The sequence below is a fragment of the Natrix helvetica genome, assembly GCF_964273705.1.
Source record: "Natrix helvetica genome assembly, chromosome: W".
Classification (NCBI taxonomy): domain Eukaryota; kingdom Metazoa; phylum Chordata; class Lepidosauria; order Squamata; family Natricidae; genus Natrix; species Natrix helvetica.
This window is the reverse complement of record NC_138555.1, coordinates 21,924,236-21,949,036: the sequence shown is the minus strand read 5'-3', so window position 1 is coordinate 21,949,036 and position 24,801 is coordinate 21,924,236. Positions and strand designations below refer to the sequence as shown.

General features: G+C 41.5%; 1 protein-coding gene across 3 annotated transcripts in view; it reads right to left on the bottom strand.

Moving 5' to 3' along the window:
* Positions 1-24,801, bottom strand: part of LOC309400756 (cullin-2-like) — a 218,765-nt gene that overhangs the window by 101,859 nt on the left and 92,105 nt on the right. For 2 of the 3 annotated variants that reach the window (XM_081969394.1, XM_081969393.1), the window contains exons 9-16: positions 23,475-23,637; positions 21,762-21,886; positions 21,098-21,205; positions 18,018-18,077; positions 9,531-9,659; positions 9,344-9,430; positions 6,168-6,320; positions 2,824-2,901 (exon numbers count right to left, since the gene is read on the bottom strand). In XM_081969394.1, coding sequence (XP_081825520.1) covers positions 2,824-2,901; positions 6,168-6,320; positions 9,344-9,430; positions 9,531-9,659; positions 18,018-18,077; positions 21,098-21,205; positions 21,762-21,886; positions 23,475-23,637 — 903 coding nt within the window. The remainder of the gene's footprint in view (positions 1-2,823; positions 2,902-6,167; positions 6,321-9,343; positions 9,431-9,530; positions 9,660-18,017; positions 18,078-21,097; positions 21,206-21,761; positions 21,887-23,474; positions 23,638-24,801) is intronic. The other variant, XM_081969395.1, reaches the window with a different exon arrangement.

Sequence of the window (24,801 nt, the reverse complement as noted above, 5' to 3'; positions counted from 1 at the left end):
ACATAAACCCATAGAGTTAAAGCCAGAGATATTTTTATTGGGTATTCTACCAGAGAAATACAGTAAAGAAGATTCATATTTAATTGTACAAATAATAACAGCAGCCAGAATTGCATTTGCACAAAACTGGAAAGCAGACAAAACCCCATCGGAATGGGAAGTAATAAAGAAGATATTAGATTGTGCAGAAATGAACAGGTTGACATTGAGAATAAAGGACAAAGAGGAATCTACAGGACATGGGGCGATTTTACAAGTGGTTTGAAAAAAGGTAAAATAGAAAGAAAAAGGAACAAAACATGAAATAAATATTTCAGACAACACATGATAAATACAGGGGGAAGGGGAAATAAGAAAATATTAAAATGCAAATATACAGGCGGAAAAATGATATGAATTGATATATGTTAAATAACAATTATAATAATGTATATGTAAGAATGTATTTGAAAGGAAAAATAGAAAACCTTTTACAAAAAAAGAAAGAAATCCATGTCCTTAGTCTGCTTGTCTGCAGCAAACTGCGGGCTTTCTTGTGCATCATCTTTAGAAGGGGCTTCCTTCTGGGACAACAGCCCTGCAGACCAATTTGATGCAGTGTGCGGCGTATGGTCTGAACACTGACAGGCTGACCCCCACCCCCACCCCTTCAACCTCTGCAGCAATGCTGGCAGCATCCATGCATCTATTTCCCAAAGCCAACCTCTGGATATGACGCTGAGCACGGACACTCAACTTCTTTGGCCGACCATGGCGAGGCCTGTTCTGAGTGGAACCTGTCCTGTTAAACCGCTGTATGCTCTTGGCCACCGTGCTGCAGCTCAGTTTCAGGGTCTTGACAATCTTCTTATAGCCTAGGCCATCTTTATGTAGAGCAACAATTCGTTTTTTCAGATCCTCAGAAAGTTCATTGCCATGAGGTGCCATTTTGAACTTCCAGTGACCAGTATGAGTGAGAGTGATAACACAAAATTTAACACACCTGCTCCCCCTTCACACCTGAGACCTTGTAACACTAATGAGTCACATGACACCAGGAAGGGAAAACGGCTACTTGGGTCCCATTTGGACATTATCACTTAGGGGTGTACTCACTTATGTTGCCAGCAGTTTAGACATTAATGGCTGTGTGTTGCATTATCTTGAGGGGACAGCACATTTACATTGTTATGCAAGCTGTATACTCACTACTTTACATTGTAGCCAAGTGTCATTTCTTCAGTGTTGTCACATGAAAAGTTATACTTAAATATTTACAAAATATGAGGGGGGTTTACTCACTTCTGTGGTATACTGTATGTATAGATGCACAAAGAAGAACCCAGCCTAATCTGTGGCACATGTTCATCCAAGGACAAACCCACAACCCACACACACACCATCACTGTTGAGATTTAGATTACTTGTATCTGTTAATTGTTATGTTCAGCAGCAACTCGATATGGTTTATGTGGTATTTGTTTTATTGGAGGATAGGTGGGTTTAGCTGCATGTCAAACTGCACACAGAGTAATGTGTAGTGAGCACAGGACATCAGCCCTTTTCCACTCCTCTGGTAGTTTTCCAAGGCTCCAGGATCTTTGAAAGTATGGTTCAGTAGTTCTGTGATCACATCTGCTGGTTCCTTCAGAACCTGAGGATGTAATCCATCTGGTCCTGGTGATTTGAACTCGTCTAGGGTGGACAGGTGCTCACTTACCATTTTCTTCCCTATTTTAATTTGTATTCCTAATCTGTTTTTTACGGTACTGTTTTTAATAGGTTGGAGTGTTTTTTCCTTTTGTGTAAAGACGGATGCAAAAAACGAGTTAAGCAGTTCTACTTTCTCCCTGTTGCTTGTCACCTTGCCACTTTCTCCCATTAATGGACCAATCGTTTCCTTGACTTTTTTCTTTTTTTTACACGTTGAAAGCAGCCTTTTTTTTAACTTTTGTCACTCAAGAAAAGGTATATTATGCCTAGAAACCAAGAAACTAAAAATCTTCCCAAACAATATGTAGTGCTAATACAGAGGAGAAATGGCAATGTAATTAATAAAAGAGCATAAAAACTCCAATATGTCAACAGCCAAACCATCAGAATAGAATATGTTTAGTAATATGACACCCACCTTATGGAACAATCTCCCCTCCACCCACCCCCAAGGTGACATTGGGTCCATCCCCGATATTGTTCCAAAGGTTCCTCAAGACCTTGGGATCCTAGGCGACCAGTGACATTTTAAGATGGCTCCATCATTGTTAATATCTACTCTCTCCTGTGCCTAGTGGTTTATATTTTTTTTAAATAATGATTTTTATATTTTTAATAATGATTTATATAGATTTGTTTTATTTAATTGTTGTACACCACCCAGAGTCACTTTTTGTGAGCTGGATGGATATATAAATTTTCATTTTCACTCAATAGGATTTGAAAAATGAGGAAGGTTTGCTTATGATTCATTCTGTAATCCTAGACAATGTTCACACTTCTAATCTTCATCTAGCACAAGGAGATCTATAGAATATGTAAGGATATTGATTTGGACTGCAGTATTAGAAGAATCATATGCCTGCATCACCTACATCTTTAAAAAGACATATTGACATTAGGAAGTACTTTGTGAAGAATTTTCCCTAATGCAGATACCCTCCTGAATGATAATCCACACATAAAGAGGACGTTCAAACTGGAGGAGGTTGCTGTGAGCCAAAAGCTAACTCCCATTTAAATCTTCATGACAGTCAGAACTGCAAAAGTGTTTATTCTCAGGCTGACTCAAAGTTCAACCTTTATTTCGGTTTAATCATTGTTAAATATGCAATATATCTACTAACATACCATCTGTACACTTTTTTCCAGTTCCTGAGGAATCGCAAAGGTAGATGAAGGCGCCGGGGTCAAAGGCCATGCTCCAGCCTGAAAAATAACCAAGTTAACATTTTTTACCCCTCTTTCTCCAAAAGGAATTATATCATTCTTAAAAAAACTATAAAGCAGCTATGGTCCTAAAAAAAACCCAAACCAAGTACCATCAGAGGACCAGAGCTGTGAATAACCTTATTTGAAATTATAAACCATAGAAATCCATGGAAACCTAAAAAAAGGAAAGTCTCATCTGTCTCGACCCTGGTTCCTGATTCGTCAACATGTCCATGTCAGTGATCCTGGAAACAAAGCAAAATGCTACAAAAATACATTTTTAACAAATTGGCTTGAAAAGAAAAAGTTGACGTTCGTTAATAATAAAATAGCAGAGAAGGTCCAGACTCTACAGTTGATATTCCTGTCAAAGTCAAGCATTAAGGGAACAATCACACTATGTCTGCAGGCTAAAAGTTATGTCCACTTCCCTACTAGCTGCTAAAGGTCTTTGTTTTTACTACTTTACTTTTCTCTCCAGGGTCTTAACCAGTCACAAATATAAAGCATTTAACTGAGTTTCTCATCTCGACAAAAGCAGTCATGGACAATATGAAAATCAGTACCATAGATGGTGCTTCCAAGCATGTCACAAATATGTCACAAGAGATTTTGGGCGGCTGCTGTCTGATATTCTTTTTGCAGCTTCCCATAATTTTCTTGCAAAATTAACTCCATTTTATCCATACAGATGCTTCTGCATCAACACTTTTGTGAATAATGGTCTACATTACTGATGAAGTTGTATGAAATACAAAAAACTCCTATAGAAAGCAAATTTATATGCAAGAAATTACAAAATATTCAGGATTTACATTCAGTGAACGTTTGCTCTTCATCATATATTATATATCTGTAAACTCAGGTATCAAAATGTAATGCAATCAAAATGGGGACCACACAAAAAGGAGCTATCAATCAATGTTTGTAAATGTTGACAAACTGCCTTAGACAAACTGCCTTAGAAAAACATAAACTGAAGAGAAGGGGGGGGGAGATGTACTCTGCTCAGTGTTCATAAAAACTTGGAGGCTTGCTATAACAGGAGAACATTTTCTGAAAGCAGGCAGTCCTAAAAGATAGGGATCATGGTTGATGATCTCTGGAGGGCCAGAGATAGGGGTTGTTCCTCTATCCTGGTCCTATTAGACCTCTTGGCGGCTTTTGATACCATGGACCATGGTATCCTGTTGCACCGACTGGAGGGGTTGGGGGTTCGGGGCACCGTTTTGTGGTGGTTCAGCTCCTACCTCTCCGGCCGGACACAACGTGTGTTGGCAGGGGAGCAGAGGTCGACCCTAAGCCCCCTCACTTGTGGGGTGCCACAGGGGTCGGTCCTCTCGCCACTCCTGTTCAACACATACATGAAGCCGCTGGGCGAGATCATTCGTGGTTTCGGGGTGGGATATCATCTGTACGCTGATGATACCCAGCATTACATTTCCACCCCGAACCACCCCAATGAGGCCGTCGAAGTGATGTCCCGGTGCTTGGAAGCCGTACGGGTCTGGATGGATGGCAACCGACTCAAACTCAACCCCTCCAAGATGGAGTGGCTGTGGGTTCCGGCCCCCCGGTTCAACCAGTTGTTTCCATCTCTGGCCATTGGGGGCGTACAGCTGGCCCCCGTGGAGCGGGCGCGCAATTTGGGCGTCCTCCTGGATGCCCGGCTGTCCATGGATGACCATGTGACAGCCGTGGCAAGGGGGGCGTTCCACCAGGTTCGCCTGGTGCGCCAATTGCGCCCCCTATTGGACCGGGATGCCTTACGCACAGTCACTCATGCTCTGGTGACGTCTCGCCTGGACTACTGCAATGCTCTCTACATGGGGCTTCCCTTGAGATGCACTCGGAGACTGCAGTTGGTCCAGAATGCGGCTGCGTGGGTGATTATGGGGAGTACTAGGTACTCCCATCTAACACCTCTCCCGTGCGAGCTGCACTGGCTTCCTGTGGTCTATCGGGTGTGTTTCAAGGTTCTGATAACGATCTTTAAAGCGCTCCATGGCACAGGACCTAGTTATCTGCGGGATCGCATCCTGCCCCATACATCCCTACGACCAATTCGCTCGCACAGAGAGGGACTTCTCCAGGTGCCGTCCACCAGTGTCGGGGGGCGACGCCTAGGAGCAGAGCCTTCTCTGTGGCGGGCCCAGCCCTGTGGAATGACCTCCCCCCTGATATCAGGATTACCTCTGATCTCCGCTCCTTCCGTGTAAAGGTCAAGACCCACCTCTTCCAATTAGCTGGCCTGGCTCAACCATAGTTTTATCCTATTGCTCCTGACGGGTTTTTTAAATTTTGTAATTTTAACTGAGGGTGTTTTAAATAGTTATTTTAATTCTATTTTATATATATTTTATGAGTGTTACCTCCTCCATGTACATGTACGTGTATGTGTTTATTTGTATTTGTATATGTATTGTATATATATGTATATTGTATGTGTTTTATTGTACGCCGCCCCGAGTCCTTTTGGAGAGGGTGCGGCTAACAAATTAAATTTCATTCATTCATTCATTCATTCATAGACCACACTAAGAAACAAAAACCAAGCAGACCAAAAACTACTTTTTTAGAACAGTATAGTCACAGAATCTTGCAAGCATAGGGAGCTCTCAACCTACGACCACAATTGGGACCACAACTTCCATCACTAAGCAATATGGCCATTAATTGAGTCATCATATGATTCATCACAACTGCACCCGATTTATGACTTTTTGTCACAATTGTTAAGTGAATCCCCATGGTCATTAAGCAAATCTGGTTTGTCAAATTGACTTTGCTTGTTGACAGCCGGCTGGGAAGGTTACAAATGGCAATCACATGATCTTGGGACACTGCAACCATTGTAAAAACATAACAGTTGCCAACCTTCTGAATTTTGATCACATGAATATAGGTAAGCTGTGATGGCCGCAAGTGTGAAGACCAGTCATAAGTCACTTTTTTAGTGCAATCACAACTTTGAATGCTACCTATACAATTCTATCTTCATGAGAATTAAGTGGGAGGTTGTCTGAGGCATTTTCATAAACCACTTTCTTAACCTAGGCTCAAGTCTTATTTATTGATCATTGCCTTTGTGGTGGATCTTCCCTCTGTCCTTCAAGACCATTCTCTATACTCACTATAATATATGAAGTGCAGATGCCACAGGAATACCCCACACCTCTTGTACTTGTTTTTCTACAATCAACACTACACACTGTGGACACACACAAATCAAAACACAAATGGACACATTTCTTTATCAGTACCTGAAGAACATATATCTGAAAACTAATTCCCAAATCTACGATGATGTCTTGATTTTTTATGAAGTTGTTGAATTTGTTGTTAAGATCTGCACTAACACTCATGTCTGTGTACATTCGATGGAGTTTGCTAGTGAACTCGTAACCACAGGCTTGCTGGGGGGGGAAAAAGAACACAGATACCAGATTTTTAGTTTGACACCGATAAAAAGGCCATAAGCATTTAGTGAATAAATAGCCTATAAAATTTTAAAGGAACAACATAACAAATACATTTGCTAGACATATTTACCCAAAAGGTAAGTATGTTAAAAGACAGATATGTCTGAGAGAAACTACTTCTGTCTTAAGAATGAGGACCTTAGAAAAAAAGGTGTGGTGTCAAAAGTGATTCAATAAATATGTATATATTCTATGAATGCATCAAGTTAATTTTTAATATGGTATTAAAGGGGGAGTAGTGAGCTCCCTCCCATATTTGGGCATACCAGGGGTTGTAACACAAATACATATATACAGTGGGGCAAAAAAGTATTTAGTCAGCCACCAATTGTGCAAGTTCTCCCACTTAAAAAGATGAAAGAGGCCTGTAATTGGCATCATAGGTAGACCGCAACTATGAGAGACAAAATGTAAAAAAAACCCCAAATAATCAAATTGGCTGATTTGGAAATAATTTATTTGCAAATTATGGTGGAAAATAAGTATTTGGTCAATATAAAAAGTTCATCTCAATATTTCGTTATATATCCTTTGTTGGCAATGACAGAGGTCAAACATTTCCTGTAAGTCTTCACAAGGTTGGCACACACTGTTGCTGGTATGTTGGCCCATTCCTCCATGCAGATCTCCTCTAGAGCAGTGATGTTTTGGGGCTGTCGCTGGGCAACACGGACTTTCAACTCCCTCCAAAGGTTTTCTACAGGGTCGAGATCTGGAGACTGGCTAGGCCACTCCAGGACCTTGAAATGCTTCTTACAAAGCCACTCCTTTATTGCCCGGGCGGTATGTTTGGGATCATTGTCATGTTGAAAGACCCAGCCACGTTTCAACTTCAATGCCCTTGCTGATGGAAGGAGGTTTGCACTCAAAATCTCACGATACATGGCCCCATTCATTCTGTCCTGTACACGGATCAGTCGTCCTGGTCCCTTTGCAGAGAAACAGCCCCAAAGCATGATGTTGCCACACCCATGCTTCACAGTAGGTATGGTGTTCTTTGGATGCAACTCAGCATTCTCTCTCCTCCAAACACAACGAGTTGTGTTTCTACTAAACAGTTCTGTTTTGGTTTCATCTGACCATATGACATTCTCCCAATCCTCTTCTGGATCATCCAAATGCTCTCTAACAAACTTCATACAGGCCTGGACATGTACTGGCTTAAGCAGGGGGACACGTCTGGCACTGCAGGATCTGAGTCCGTGGCAGCGTAGTGTGTTACTGATGGTAGCCTTTGTTACGCTGGTCCTAGCTCTCTGCAGGTCATTCATTAGGTCCCCCCGTGTGGTCCTGGGATTTTTGCTTACCGTTCTTGTGATCATTTTGACCCCACGGGGTGAGATCTTGCGTGGAGCCCCAGATCGAGGGAGATTATCAGTGGTCTTGTATGTCTTCCATTTTCTAATTATTGCTCCCACAGTTGATTTGTTCACACCAAGCTGCTTGCCTATTGCAGATTCAGTCTTCCCAGCCTGGTGCAGGTCTACAATTTTGTTTCTGGTGTCCTTCGACAGCTCTTTGGTCTTCACCATAGTGGAGTTTGGAGTGTGACTGTTTGAGGTTGTGGACAGGTGTCTTTTATACTGATAACAAGTTCAAACAGGTGCCATTGATACAGGTAATGAGTGCAGGACAGAGAAGCCTCTGAAAGAAGAAGGTACAGGTCCGTGAGAGCCAGAAATCTTGCTTGTTTGTAGGTGACCAAATACTTATTTTCCACCATAATTTGCAAATAAATTCTTTCCAAATAAGCCAATGTGATTGTTTCGGGGTTTTTTTACGTTTTGTCTCTCATAGTTGAGGTCTACCTATGATGCCAATTACAGGCCTCTCTCATCTTTTTAAGAGGGAGAACTTGCACAATTGGTGGCTGACTAAATACTTTTTTGCCCCACTGTATATTACCATACAAACAGAAAGCTATTTTGGGGTTCTCCATCATTTTTCAAAGTAAGAAGAGATCCTGAGAGAAAAAAGTTTAAGAAACACTGCTCTATATAATAGTGACACTGAATAATTTAAAAGTGAAAAGCTACTATTTAAGCAATATTCATGAATGCCAAGCAAATATCAACTATTGTCACAAAGATACTAGTGGGATAGTGTTTATGATATCCCCCAGAGTAATTGAACAGCATGCTTTTTAGTCCTCATGTCTGGAGTAGTTTCAAACTTTTTACTGTCCTATAAGTAGTGCAAATAAATGAACTGTCATTAGGTAGCATATTACAAAGGAAAAATAAAAGCTACAAAGCGCATAACTCTTCAGCCCAACCCCCAATTTTAGATTCCCTCTCAAGCTTTCAGATATTCTGAAATTAGTAGAACCAATTTACAAGAGACTGTGCTGAGATATGTAAACCACATGCAATAAAGTCTATGGAGATTCTCAATCATCCAGGTCATGGTTGTCCCAGAGGTACTTTTCAAAAGGCAACTGGACTTTCTTGGTTTTTTCTTTTAAAGCGTTTTGCTTCTCATCCAAGAAGCTTCTTCAGTTCTGAATTGAAGAAGCTTTCTTGGATGAGAAGCAAAATGTTTTCAAAGAAAAAAAAACCCAAGAAAGTCCAGTTGCCTTTTGGAAAAAAGCACCTTTGGGACACATGCAATAAAAGATTAATGAAGATCAACTCCCAGTTACTGAAAAATTCTCAACACACAGCTTTAAATCAGAAACCTCTATTTTTCTAATTTGTATAATCTTAGCAATACCTGCAGGTTTTTTCTTAATATGGCAATTTTCAGCTATCTAATTCTCATAGCAATTTTCTAGCTGGAAGACAACTAAAATCTATTAGCAGTGTCTTAGTGAATCACTACTGGATATAATTATATTAGCCTGAATAAAAGCTCACCATATGTTTACAAGTTGACTTACAATCAAATTAGCAACTGTTTACAATATGAGTAAGTACTGAGAAGAGCTGGGTTTATTGTACTGATAAACTACTACTTACCTTTAATTTGTTAATCATAGCTTCTTCAGAGTCCATGGACATTGATAAACCATGTATAAGCCGTTTTGCCAACATTCTGGCATAGAACTACGGTTAGGGAACAAAACACAAGTTCAGATTTGCTTGCATTTCAAAAATATTCTCCAAGGGGAAAAATAAAAGCAAAGTAATCTATATGATTATTTACCTTTTGAAAAACATCTTTATCATCAATGTACTTGAAAACTGTAATAAAGCTTGCAAGTTTGTCTTCCACTTCATTTTCTGTCATGCCTTTTGCTGATTTTTTTAGCAAATTGTCACAATATTTGGCCAGCTCAAGTTGCAAGAAAAAGAATAGTCATTAAAGCAAACAGCAATAAAGCATAATGACAACTAATGGATAAGCAACTTCAGTTAAAAGCAAACACATGTAGTGTAATGAAGACGTCTAAGTTAAAGGAAATAACCTTTATATATTTGTTCTTTAGTTTTACATGCCACTTCACTTGCAAACCGACTCTTAAGGAATCATAATCAGACCATAGTACTTCCAGAAAAGCCAAGTTTTAATGGCTTTACTAAATCCCACAGGACTGGTATTGACCAGATCTCAAGAGGGATGCTTTTGCACAGAAAGAGGACAGTGATGGAAAAGCCCTGTGTTCATGGTCCCTTATGGAAAAACCTTTTTAGAAAGGGGAACTAAGTTCTCCACTTCAGACCTTGTTGGATGGGCAGTTAGTGTTGGAAGCAGGTAATTGTGAAGATATCTTCCTGAAACTTCCTGAAGCTGGGATTGGAGCTGCTAGGTAGAAGGGGGGTGAGTCACAGAGACAAAGACACTGAGGTGGGGGCCCTTAAAGTCCATATCATTTGAACCTTCCTGAAGCTGGGATTGGAGCTGCTGGGTAGAAAGGGGGTGAGTCACAGAGACAAAGACACTGAGGTGGGGGCCCTTAAACTCCATATCATTTGAACCTTCCTGAAGCTGGGATTGGAGCTGCTGGGTAGAAGGGGGGTGAGTCACAGAGACAAAGACACTGAGGTGGGGGCCCTTAAAGTCCATATCATTTGAACCTTCCTGAAGCTGGGATTGGAGCTGCTGGATAGAAGGGGGGTGAGTCAGAGAGACAAAGAGACTGAGGTGGGGGCCCTTAAACTCCATATCATTTGAACCTTCCTGAAGCTGGGATTGGAGCTGCTGGATAGAAGGGGGGGTGAGTCAGAGAGACAAAGACACTGAGGTGGGGGCCCTTAAACTCCACATCATTTGAACCTTCCTGAACCTGGGATTGGAGCTGCTGGATAGAAGGGGGGTGAGTCACAGAGACAAAGAAACTGAGGTGGGGGCCCTAAAACTCCACATCATTTGAACCTTCCTGAACCTGGGATTGGAGCTGCTGGATAGAAGGGGGGTGAGTCACAGAGACAAAGACACTGAGGTGGGGGCCCTTAAACTTCACATTATTTGAACCTTCCTGAAGCTGGGATTGGAGCTGCTGGATAGAAAGGGGGTGAGTCACAGAGACAAAGACACTGAGGTGGAGGCCCTTAAACTCCACATCATTTGAACCTTCCTGAAGCTGGGATTGGAGCTGCTGGGTAGAAGGGGGGTGAGTCACAGAGACAAAGAGACTGAGGTGGGGGCCCTTAAACTCCACATCATTTGAACCTTCCTGAAGCTGGGATTGGAGCTGCTGGATAGAAGGGGGGTGAGTCACAGAGACAAAGACATTGAGGTGGGGGCCCTTAAACTCCATATCATTTGAACCTTCCTGAAGCTGGGATTGGAGCTGCTGGATAGAAGGGGGTGAGTCACAGAGACAAAGAGACTGAGGTGGGGGCCCTTAAACTCCATATCATTTGAACCTTCCTGAAGCTGGGATTGGAGATGCTGGATAGAAGGGGGGTGAGTCAGAGAGACAAAGACACTGAGGTGGGGGCCCTTAAACTCCACATCATTTGAACCTTTCTGAAGCTGGGATTGGAGCTGCTGGATAGAAGGGGGGTGAGTCACAGAGACAAAGACACTGAGGTGGGGGCCCTTAAACTCCACATCATTTGAACCTTCCTGAAGCTGGGATTGGAGCTGCTGGATAGAAGGGGGGTGAGTCACAAAGACAAAGACACTGAGGTGGGGGCCCTTAAACTCCACATCATTTGAACCTTCCTGAAGCTGGGATTGGAGCTGCTGGATAGAAGGGGGGTGAGTCACAGAGACAAAGACACTGAGGTGGGGGCCCTTAAACTCCACATCATTTGAACCTTCCTGAAGCTGGGATTGGAGCTGCTGGATGGAAGGGGGGTGAGTCACAGAGACAAAGACACTGAGGTGGGGGCCCTTAAACTCCACATCATTTGAACCTTCCTGAAGCTGGGATTGGAGCTGCTGGATGGAAGGGGGGTGAGTCACAGAGACAAAGACACTGAGGTGGGGGCCCTTAAACTGCACATCATTTGAACCTTCCTGAAGCTGGGATTGGAGCTGCTGGATAGAAGGGGGGTGAGTCACAGAGACAAAGACACTGAGGTGGGGGCCCTTAAACTCCATATCATTTGAACCTTCCTGAAGCTGGGATTGGAGCTGCTGGATAGAAGGGGGGTGAGTCACAGAGACAAAGACACTGAGGTGGGGGCCCTTAAACTCCACATCATTTGAACCTTCCTGAAGCTGGGATTGGAGCTGCTGGATAGAAGGGGGGTGAGTCACAGAGACAAAGACACTGAGGTGGGGGCCCTTAAACTCCACATCATTTGAACCTTCCTGAACCTGGGATTGGAGCTGCTGGATAGAAGTGGGGTGAGTCACAGAGACAAAGACACTGAGGTGGGGGCCCTTAAACTCCACATCATTTGAACCTTCCTGAAGCTGGGATTGGAGCTGCTGGATAGAAGGGGGGTGAGTCACAGAGACAAAGACACTGAGGTGGGGGCCCTTAAACTCCATATCATTTGAACCTTCCTGAAGCTGGGATTGGAGCTGCTGGATAGAAGGGGGGTGAGTCACAGAGACAAAGACACTGAGGTGGGGGCCCTTAAACTCCACATCATTTGAACCTTCCTGAAGCTGGGATTGGAGCTGCTGGATAGAAGGGGGGGTGAGTCACAGAGACAAAGACACTGAGGTGGGGGCCCTTAAACTCCACATCATTTGAACCTTCCTGAACCTGGGATTGGAGCTGCTGGATAGAAGGGGGGTGAGTCACAGAGACAAAGACACTGAGGTGGGTGCCCTTAAACTCCACATCATTTGAACCTTCCTGAACCTGGGATTGGAGCTGCTGGATAGAAGGGGGGTGAGTCACAGAGACAAAGACACTGAGGTGGGGGCCCTTAAACTCCACATCATTTGAACCTTCCTGAACCTGGGATTGGAGCTGCTGGATAGAAGGGGGGTGAGTCACAGAGACAAAGACACTGAGGTGGGGGCCCTTAAACTCCATATCATTTGAACCTTCCTGAACCTGGGATTGGAGCTGCTGGATAGAAGGGGGGTGAGTCACAGAGACATAGACACTGAGGTGGGGGCCCTTAAACTCCACATCATTTGAACCTTCCTGAAGCTGGGATTGGAGCTGCTGGATAGAAGGGGGGTGAGTCACAGAGACAAAGACACTGAGGTGGGGGCCCTTAAACTCCATATCATTTGAACCTTCCTGAAGCTGGGATTGGAGCTGCTGGATAGAAGGGGGGTGAGTCAGAGAGACAAAGACACTGAGGTGGGGGCCCTTAAACTCCGTATCATTTGAACCTTCCTGAAGCTGGGATTGGAGCTGCTGGATAGAAGGGGGGTGAGTCACAGAGACATAGACACTGAGTTGGGGGCCCTTAAACTCCACATCATTTGAACCTTCCTGAAGCTGGGATTGGAGCTGCTGGATAGAAGGGGGGTGAGTCACAGAGACAAAGACACTGAGGTGGGGGCCCTTAAACTCCATATCATTTGAACCTTCCTGAAGCTGGGATTGGAGCTGCTGGATAGAAGGGGGGTGAGTCAGAGAGACAAAGACACTGAGGTGGGGGCCCTTAAACTCCATATCATTTGAACCTTCCTGAAGCTGGGATTGGAGCTGCTGGACAGAAGGGGGGTGAGTCACAGAGACAAAGACACTGAGGTGGGGGCCCTTAAACTCCACATCATTTGAACCTTCCTGAAGCTGAGATTGGAGCTGCTGGATAGAAGGGGGTGAGTCACAGAGACAAAGACACTGAGGTGGGGGCCCTTAAACTCCACATCATTTGAACCTTCCTGAAGCTAATGGCGCGCAAATCATATATCTATAAACCAAAATAGCAATAATATATTCTGGATTAGTGTGTTTGAGATTGTGATTTTATTTATTTCAAAATGACTGGCTTAGTTCAATGTAATAGCTGTTTTGCACCTGTCTTTCACAGTACTCTTTTCAAATTTGGATACTGTCCCCTTTGTAAACAAATTACTAGTCTACATAGACAGATTACCTATCTAGAATCTGTAATCTGTGCTCTCCAAGCAGAAACTAGGTGTCTACGTCAGCCATTCCACTCTATGGTGATGCCATACTATCAGCCCCCTCTGCCACAAAGATCTTGCAGGAGAAGAGCAGTCTGGACAACCATAGGATCTGGGAGGTTGAGAGCTGTGAACCATAAACAGAAAGCTTTTGCTGTGACCCAGCAAAACAGATATAGTGCCCTTGTTGACCTTAATGGGGACACTAAAGAGATAGGTCAAGGTAGTTGTGATAATGATGACTCAAATAAGCAGGGGATCGTGGTCCAAAATGAAGAACTTTCTTCGGAAAGGCGAAAAGGGGAACCAGGTATCACACATCAGTCGCAGAAGAAGATCAAGGTATGTAAAAAGAGAAGTCACCTTCTGGTTGGTGATTCAATCGTAAGGGATGTAAATTTAGGAGAGGATATGGAGGTTTTAAAAGAGGTCAGGTGTCTGCCAGGTGCTACCGCCAGCAGAGACAAGAGACGTATTCTTAAGATAGTCAAGAATGCAAGTAAGGACTGTGACGTTGATGCTATTATACATCTTGGCACTAATGATCTATCCCAGAAAGATATACTTTCTGTGCAGAATGATTTCCAGAACTTGGGGTATGAACTTAATAGTATAGGTTGTAGGCTTATCTTTTCAGAGGTTTTACCTGTATATAAGGAACAAAAAGGGAAGGGCCAGCATGTAGCAGAGTTTAATGTTTGGCTAAAGGAGTGGTGTAAAAGGGAAGGCTTTGGTTTTATTAGTCATGATGCCTGTAGCTGGTCCAATGAAAAACTGTACAAAAGAGATGGGTTGCACCCATCCAAGAAAGGGACTGAGTTACTTGGCATTAAATTCACAGATTTTCTTGATAAACATTTAAACTGAAGAGCGGGAACAGAGAAGTAATAGATACAGAACATCTCTGTCCCCAGCAAACTAAAATTCATAGGGTTATAAATGCATGTAACATAGATGTGTGTGTGGGTAAGATTATCACTCCTGCTGTCAAGCAAAACCAAGCATGTAATAGTGATTGCCATACCATGTGCATGAATCACACAAGTGGCAAGAAAATAGGGGCAGTCAGGCATAACACAGGTTATGTAGACAGTAAACACAAGGTCAATCAAAATGGACTCAAATGTCTATACACCAATGCACAGAGTATGAGGAATAAACAGGGCGAATTGGAAATTCAAGTAAAAGAGGGCAGATACGATATTATTGCCATTACAGAAACTTGGTGGGATGAAACTGACAAATGGAACATACAGCTAGAAGGATTTAAATTATTTAAAAGAAATAGACCAAATAAAAGAGGAGGTGGAGTTGCACTATATATAAGAAATAACTACGTCTCTACAGAAATAGAGCACAACAATGATGAGAACTATCTTGAATGCATTTGGGTCAATAGTAAAGGTTGTGGGGGAAATGACATTGCCATAGGTCTATACTACAGGCCACCCAACCAAGCAGAGGAAGTAGATGAACTTTTTGCTAGTCAGCTAACTAAGGTATGTAGGAAGCACACCACAATAGTAATGGGAGATTTTAACTACCCTGATATCAACTGGGAAACAAACTCTGCACCAAGTGGAAGATCCAACAGGTTCCTAACAAACCTAGCAGACAACTTTGTTGTCCAAAAAGTAGAGAAGGGAACAAGGGGATCAGCCATATTGGACTTAATTCTCACTAACAGAGAGGAAATGATAGACGGTGTTGAAGCCATAGGAACCCTGGGGGCAAGTGATCATGCAATATTGGAATTCAACATTATGCAAACACAAGTAGTAGAACAAAGTCAAACTAGAGTCTTGGACTTTAAGAAAGCTAATTTCAATAAACTTAGAGAGAGCTTGGGAAAAATTCCATGGATGAGAATCCTCAAGGGGAAAACAACTCAAGAAGCTTGGGAAATTTTGAAAAATGAGATTACAAAAGCCCAGTCTAGCACAATACCAATGAAGAAGAAAAATAACAGCTCCCAAAAGAAACCAGCATGGCTGCATAAAGAACTCTCTGACAAACTGAAAGACAAAAAAGGTAAGTATAAAAAGTGGAAGGAGGGGGACATAACTAAGGCAGAATATCAGCAAATAGCCCGAGCCTGTAAAGATGAAGTGAGGAAAGCTAAGGCTCACAATGAAGAAAGGCTTGCCACAAAAGTAAAAGCTTCTTCCAACATGTTAAAAACAAGAAAAAAGTTAAGGAAACAATTGGTCCATTGCTAGGAGAAAGTGGCAAGAAGGTGACAAACAACAGGGAGAAAGCAGAACTATTTAACTCATGTTTTGCATCTGTCTTTACACAAAGGGATAAAACAGTCCAACCTATCAAAAGCAGCACCACAAAAATCAGATTAGGAACACAAACTGAAATAGGAAAGAAAATGGTAAGTGAGCACCTGTCTACCCTAGACAAGTTCAAATCACCAGGACCGGATGGATTACACCCCAGGGTTCTGAAGGAACTAGCAGACGAGATCTCAGAACCACTGAATTATATCTTTCAGAGATCCTGGAACACCGGGGAACTACCAGAGGACTGGAAAAGAGCTGATGTGGTTCCCATCTTCAAAAAAGGGAAAAAATTAGATCCAGGAAACTACAGACCTATCAGCCTGACCTCAATACCAGGAAAGATTCTGGAAAAAATAATCAAGCAACGAATTTGCGAACACCTAGAAGCAAACAAAGTAATAGCCAAAAGCCAACATGGATTTGTCAAAAACAGATCATGCCAGACTAATCTTATTGCATTCTTTGATAAAGTGACAAAATTAGTGGACCAGAGGAATGCCATCGATATAGTTTACTTGGACTTCAGTAAGGCTTTTGATAAGGTAGACCATAACCTACTACTAGATAAAGTAGAAGAATGTGGGTTAGACAGCATCACCACCAGATGGATTCGTAACTGGCTGACCAACCGCACTCAACGTGTAGTCCTCAATGGAACTGCATCTACATGGAGGGAAGTATGCAGTGGAGTACCCCAAGGCTCTGTTTTAGGCCCAGTACTCTTCAACATCTTCATCAATGATTTGGATGAGGGAATAAATGGGGAACTGATCAAATTTGCAGATGACACCAAGCTGGCAGGAATAGCCAACACTCCAGAAGATAGGCTTAAGATACAGAAGGATCTTGACAAACTTGAACATTGGGCACTATCTAATAAAATGAAATTCAATGGTGAAAAGAGTAAGGTTCTACATTTAGGCAATAAAAATGGAATGCACAGGTACAGTATAGGTGATACCTTGCTCAGTAGTAGTAACTGTGAAAGGGATCTTGGAGTCCTAGTGGACAACCATTTAAATATGAGCCAGCAGTGTGCAGCAGCTGCCAAAAAAGCCAACACAGTCCTAGGCTGCATCAACAGAGGGATAGAATCAAGATCACGTGAAGTGTTAATACCACTTTATAATGCCTTGGTAAGGCCACACTTGGAATACTGCATTCAGTTCTGGTTGCCACGATGTAAAAAAGATGTGGAGACTCTAGAAAGAGTGCAGAGAAGAGCAACAAAGATGATTAGGGGACTGGAGACTAAAACATATGAAGAACGGTTGCAGGAACTGGGTATGTTTAGCTTAAGAGAAATAAGGACTAGGGGAGACATGATAGCAGTGTTCCAATATCTCAGGGGTTGCCACAAAGAAGAGGGAGTCAAACTATTCTCCAAGGCACCTGAGGGTAGAACAAGAAGCAATGGGTGGAAACTAATCAAGGAGAGAAGCAACTTAGAACTGAGGAGAAATTTCCTGACAGTTAGAACAATTAATCAGTGGAACAGCTTGCCTCCAGAAGTTGTGAATGCCCCAACACTGGAAGTCTTTAAGAAGATGTTGGATAGCTATTTGTCTGAAACAGTATAGGGTTTCCTGCCTAGGCAGGGGGTTGGACTAGAAGACCTCCAAGGTCCCTTCCAACTCTACTATTGTATTGTATTGTATTGTATCTGGGTCCTGAACTTTGTGGGGCTTTAAAGTGACAACCAGAACCTTGATTTGTACCCTGAAGCCATCTGGTATTGCAGTACAATTCCTGCAATACAACTGTTATCTAGACAAACTGAGATACACCCATAACATCTCTGGCCAATTTTCTGTAAGTTTTTGTTATTTGTCTTCAGAAAACTATTCAAAATATTATATGGCATTCTACACTTATAATTGAGCACATAAATCTAGTATTTGATACTTACCAGCTCAGGAGCTTTGCAAATAGACTTTGGTTCCCTATAGTTCACTACTGATGTTAAAGCCTATTTAGGAATGCAAGAAAAATAACTTTTACAAGTTGTGCTAATGTAACAACACATGCGTAAGCAATACCAATAAATTCTAAAATGCTTCCTGACAGGGGAGAAATGGGGTTTTCCATGCTTCCTGACATGGAGAAACTGGGATTAGGATGTTGGATTAGGACTGGAGAGATCCATCTTCAAGGTTCAATATACCTAATTATAGAATTTCACTTGATGACTCTGAATCAATCACTACTTTTCAGTTCACTCTCTCCCCCACTTTTGTAGTGTAGTTTTACAATGATAGCATAGACAGCAATATATTAATTGCTTATTGAATTTTAACACTGCAATGTGATTTCTAAAACTGACTTGACAATATATCATTTTACAATAGTTTTTAGTAAGATAAACAGTGGACTAGGTTATAGGGCTTTAATTACACCAGTGCATGGATTAGGACAAGATACATGATATCCCCTTGATTGTTTAATTTACTTATGGATAAATGCAGTGGCAGTAGAGGTTGCATGGGTCTGGTACATGAATACATGTACTTTTGTATGCAGATGATGCTGTGCTATTGAATGTGAAGTCAAATGATTTGCATCAATTGTTAGATTGCATGATAAAGGATATGGATCTGAAAATTAACATAAGGGCAAACTGGAATAAATGACTGCAAGTTACAGTATATATAAATGAGGAAAAACTGAAGTGGATGAATTTGTCAGCCTTCCAGCTGGCAAAACAGAACTTTTCGCCAACTGGAAGAGGTGTGTGTGTGTGTGTGAGAGAGAGAGAGAGAGAGACAGAGACAGAGACAGAGACAGACAGAGAGAGGGGGGGAAGAAAGAAAGAGAAAGAGCAAGAGCGAAAGAAAGAGAAAGGAAGGAAGGAAGGAAGGAAGGGAGAAAAAGAGAGAGACAAAGTTAGAAAGAGAAAGAAAGAAAAAGAGAAAGAAGGAAAGAGAAAGAAAGAAAGAAAGAAAGAAAGAAAGAAAGAAAGAAAGAAAGAAAGAAAGAAAACTTATGACCACAATTGAGCCCAAACTTTTGGTTGCTAAGCAAGTGTTGTTAAGTGAGTTTCACATTTTACAAGTTGGCCACGCCCACCCGGTCATATCACTGCCAACCACACCCACAAAATAGGCCACGCCCACAGAATAGGTAGTAAAAAATTTTGAAACCCACCGGTGTCCCTACAGATAAGTGACTTCTTTTTCATCCTGTGACTAGTTATTGCCTAATTGCTTCCTTGATGGGCTGGAAAGTTTAACATTTATTGTTTCCTATATGGTAGTGCAGCTTCCAACATTGCTAAATCTGTCAACCAATATTCAGAGGAATGTTTTTCAAAGTTGGCAAATTTAAGATGTGTGGACTTCAACCCCCAGAATTCCCCAGATACTGTGCCTGCACATCTTAAAATTGTCAAGTTTAAAAAACAGTGTAGTGAAGGCAATATGGGGTCTGTTGTAAGGAATGAAAGATTGTCAAAAAAAGAGGAAAAATTGTAGCTTAATTCTTCCCACTTTCTAATCTGGAGGTAGGAGTTGGAAACAACAGAGAGAGAAAAATGAAACAATGCAGGAAGAATGAGTTAGGAAATATGTGTTGTAAAACAAGATATAGGGTCTAGAACAGGGGGTCTCCAAACTTGGCAACTTAAGACTTGTGGACTTCAATTCCCCATGCTGGCTGGGGAATTCTGGGAGTTGAAGTCCATAAGTCTTAAGTTGCCAAGTTTGGAGACCCCTGGTCTAGGATGAAAGAGTGCTGCATGAAAACCAAAGAGAGAATGAATGAAAAGGATTTGAATTACAAAATAAACATATGGAAGGAAAAGAATATGGGTTAAGAGGAAAGGGAAGATAGACAACATTGTGACTGGATGGAGTTGCAGAGATCCTCCAGGACAGCTGATAAATTTAAAGATTGCTCCTCCTTAAAAAAGCGATACTGTTCCCCAACCTGTAGGACATTCATGCAGTTCCAGGAAAATACCCATTTGGGTTAAAGGAGACAGTGACACTGTGCCAAGGGATTGTGAATGAAATGAAATATACTAAAGTACCGTACATTTCTTTTTCTTATCTCATGACCTCAGGTTTTTTTGCTTTACTATTTCTTACTCCTTTTCTAAGTTTTGCATTACACTGCTTAACCAGAAAAGGATTAAGAAGGGAGGTGCATAAAATGACAGAAATTTAAGTCATAATAACAAGGCCCCATTTCACTATTGCTGTTTGGGATTGCCATTCAATGGACAAGTTAATCATCCTCACAAATTAAGGGTTGCCTCAAGGCATTTTTAAGAGACCCACTCAAATCAAAGGGATTTGGCATGAATAATCAAAAAGGGTAAAGTCTGCTTCAACTCAAGGTTGAGGACTTAGTAAAACCACCTATGTAGTCTTCTCGACAACAATGGTGTCTGGGACATTTAGACGCCACTCCTTGATTGCGCCCCCTTGGCTCCCAGACACTCGCCTCAGCCTATTCACAGCCAGCTTAACTCCTTCGCTGACCCTCCTCCGGCCATTGTTTGGTCATCGTCGTCCCGTCCCCCCCGTGCCATCACTGCTGTCCGCCATCCGATTGGCAACTTTTTGTCCCATGGAGTCAAGCCCCTGGGACAAACAGTACCTGAGGGAAAGAGCCGGGGCAGAGAGCCATTGGCGGCGGACAATAGCCAGGGGAGGGCCAGTGCAGGAGGAAAGCTGGCTGTGAATCAGCTAAGGCGGGTGGCTGGGGACGAAGGAGGCACGGCCAAGGAGCGGTGCCTAAATGGCCCATTCCGTCACAATGTGAAAGGGGTTTGACACTGCTCCTTCCAAGATGTTTTTTTTACAACACCTCAGTCTCACCAACCAGTCTGGCATTCCATGGTGGTTTTCCATCCAAATACCAGAGGCAACCCTGCTTAGCTCCCAAATAGCACTAATTTCCATGGGTTTGCTCTAAACATATTCACCTCTAGCTGCAACCCTATGTTTTTCCGATATTTGGTCTATGTAGCATTTTCATTAGGCTCACCTTGTCAAGGGCACTCATAAATCGCTGGTCACCATTCAAAACAGTATTAATGAGCTGAACAAATTTACTGTGTACTTCCAACACTGATTCTACAAATTGAGTGGGCATCTGAAGACAAAATCAGACAGAATAACAAGAACAGGCAGTTCTGTAACAATTCATAGGGAAAGAAAAATGAGTACTGTTTAAACTCATACCCTATTAAAGTATGAATCTGTAAAAGAATATAATTCTCAAAATGTTTTCTATCATCATTTTACAATGCTATTAACCAGGTTCTTAAATTTTATTATATCTATCATCTTCTACATAGTGCATTCCAGATGTGTTAGAAGTCGGTTACCTCAACTCCCAGTTCATATAATCTTCAAGTTCAAATTCAATTCATTTGAAGTGAAGGATAATGGTTATTATTGCTAAGAAAAATTGCCTGAATTTGATAAATGGGTTGATAGTGCCTCAAGGAAAAAAAGAACAAGCTGAACAATTAGGGCAGGTCCTTCCTACTAACTGATATTTCTTCCTCTGTTAATCTATTGGGGGCTCCTGCCTCTGCTTTCTGATGTTTCCTAGGCAACATATCTTCCCCTCATTCCACAAGGTTATCTATACATTCCATTACATGTACAGAAACTTTTTTTCCACTGAAGACAAAAAACCTTACATTTTCCTGAGAAAGATTGCTGGTTGATCTAAGGCCCTCATCATGGATATGGTTTTGCAGTTCCTGAATCATATGAGGTAAGCCACTTGGCACAGAATGAAGCAGTGTGTACATGTTTGCCATATCTGCATAAAGAAATAACTTGATTTTCAGGATATACACTATGTGCACATTAGGCAAGTTGTATTTTGGAGCATTAATTTTATTATTGAACATCTACAGTGCTCTCGATCAATCCAAAATGTTAATAAACCTCAAACCTGAACATTTAAGAAAGTAAAAGTGAGGTTTTGGCTTTCTTAGGAGAATATCTATGTGTGCACAATTATTGGGCAACTCTTAGTGTGCAGAATTATTATGCAACTAAATGAAAAATGAAATTTTCCCATCTCACTCATTTATTTGCATCTGTTAAAAGTGAGAATAATAAACAACTCAAACTGTATAAACAAACATTTCTGACATTTCAAACAAAAAAATCAGTGACCAATATCGTCACCCTTCTTGTCAATAGCAGTCATAAGCCTTCCATTCATGGAGTCTGTCAGTTTCTTGATCTCTTGATGATCAACTTGATGAGGCAACCACAGCCTCCCAGACACTGTTCAGAGAGGTGTATTGTTTTCCTTCATCATAAATCTCTTGTTTAAGAAGAGCCCACAAGTTTTCAATAGGGTTTAGGTCAGGTGAGGAAGGGGGCCGTATCATTATTCTGTCATCTTTAAGGCCTTTACTGGCTAGCCACACAGTGGAGTACTTTGATGCATGCAATGGAGCATTGTCCTGCATAAAAATCATGGTGGTCTTGAAAGATGCAGACTTTTTCCTGTACCACTGCTTGTAGAAAGTGTCTTCTAAAAACTGGCAGTAGGTTTGGGAGTTGATTTTGAGTCCATCTTCAACCCGAAAAGGTCGAACTAGCTCATCTTTAATACCAGCCCATATCAGTACCCCACCTCCATCTTGCAGCCATCTGAGTCGAAGTGGAGCTCTGTGCCAGTGGTGGGATACGACCGGGGCATACCGGTGCCTGCTGGGAGCATTGCATTATGGGTGCAGGGGCGCTGACGCACTTTTGGCACACAATGACAAAAAGGTTAGCCATCACTGATATAGGGTGTTGATCTCCTTAGGCCACACCCTCCCTCATTACAGAAATACACATCACCTGATATGCTTATATCCACTAAGCATTCAGGTTTATACAGCTTGGAGGTGGAAATATGCATAAAAATTATGATATGGTCAAAATACTCAATTGCCTAATAATTGTACACACAGTGTATACTATTACAAAAATCACTACTTTCAAATGTTAATATATAAACAACATGATGGCTTTGTAAGCCATAATTCTTTACTAAGAGAGTGAGAGTGTGTGTTGACATTTGCAGGTCAGTTTAAGACAGGAAATCTGCTTTATAAAATCACAATGCATAGGCAGTTCTTGGCTTATGTCATTGGGTAAACAGACCAGGTATGGAAACTGCTTAGCATGGGATATGGCAGAATCATAAATTAGCTTTAAACCAATAAATAAAAGGAAAAGAAAGGTATCCATACAGCTTTGATGAAACTCTTGGTTCTAATCCACATTTACTCCATATTTTAAATAGCCAATCCAACTAATGGCCATCCCTACTATGCTGAATGGTTATTCACTTGGTAAGAAGCAAAGTATTTTCCAATTTTTATCCCACAGGACACCTTTACCATTTATCTTCTCTTGTCTGATGATGTTATGACATTCTGCATGAAGAAATTGTAAATGGTCTGCTACCATTCGTTGTTGGCATTCATTGATTACTTTGCTGTAGGAACTGGGGTGTAGATATTTTCGACATCTCATTTCTTCATTTTTTAGTCTACATAAAACCTAAAAGTATTTTTCCACATTAACAGTATAATCAAATACTAAATGACAATAAAAGTAAAAGGAATATATATTTTCAAGTTATCATGACCAATTCAAGACTGAGGTGAATGTAAATAATTCATTTTTCAAACTACACACTCTAAAAAGCCTAATTCCATTATTTGTGACATTATGCAATAAGAAAGCAAAAACATTCAAGGAAAAAAAGTGGAAAAAGTGGATTGGGGTGACCTGTAAGATCAAATAATAATTTAAAATTATTAAATGGAATTTAATAAAGGACAAACAACATAAATAAGGCTACAATGTTGTCATGGAAGTTTTGCAAATAAATATCCTGAAGATTTCAATTTCAAAACATTTTTCAGGATTGTCCCCTATTAGGATCTTTTAGACACTTATTGGTTGCTGGCTTACTAGAGCATCGTTTAACAAGCAAGGAAACAATGCAGGACACTCCAAATTCCCATACTAACATTGGTTATCCTGACTAGTGTCAACTATAATTCTGTACTACATTTGATTAATGCCTTAACCCATCTTCACACTTATGGCATCATTCCAAACATTTACACCTTGCTTTTTGTTTTGTTTTTTAAATACACGAAGTGGTTAAGAAAACTGACAAAATATTAGTAAAAATATGTATCAGAATAGTAACAAGAAGAACACAGCAAGTCCTGGTCACGTCCTGTGTGGGTTACTGTAATGCAATGTACGTGGGGCTGCCTTTAAAGAGTAACTGGAAGTTTCATCTGGTGCAAAATGTGGTGGTGCGGGTACTTATTTGTCCACATAGTGCATGTTACACCTCTACTCCATGAGTTGCATTGGCTACCAATTTGCTTCAGGGTTTAATTCAAGGTGTTGGTGATCACCTAAAAAGCTCTATATGGCATGGGACCAGGGTATTTAAGGGATCAACTCTCCCGTATTACACCTACCCATTGCATCAGATCCACAGAAATGGCATGCTGCAATGCAGCTCTTGTCCATGAAGGAATGTCATTTGGTAGAACCCAAAAGGAGACCTTTCCCGCTGCAGCACTTTTCTGTGTCATCTTCCCTGAGGTGAGACTAGCCCCAACCTTGCTGGATTTCCATAAGAGCCTGATTACATGGCTTTTGCATGTTGTCTTGCGATCCAGTTACTGTATATTGGTG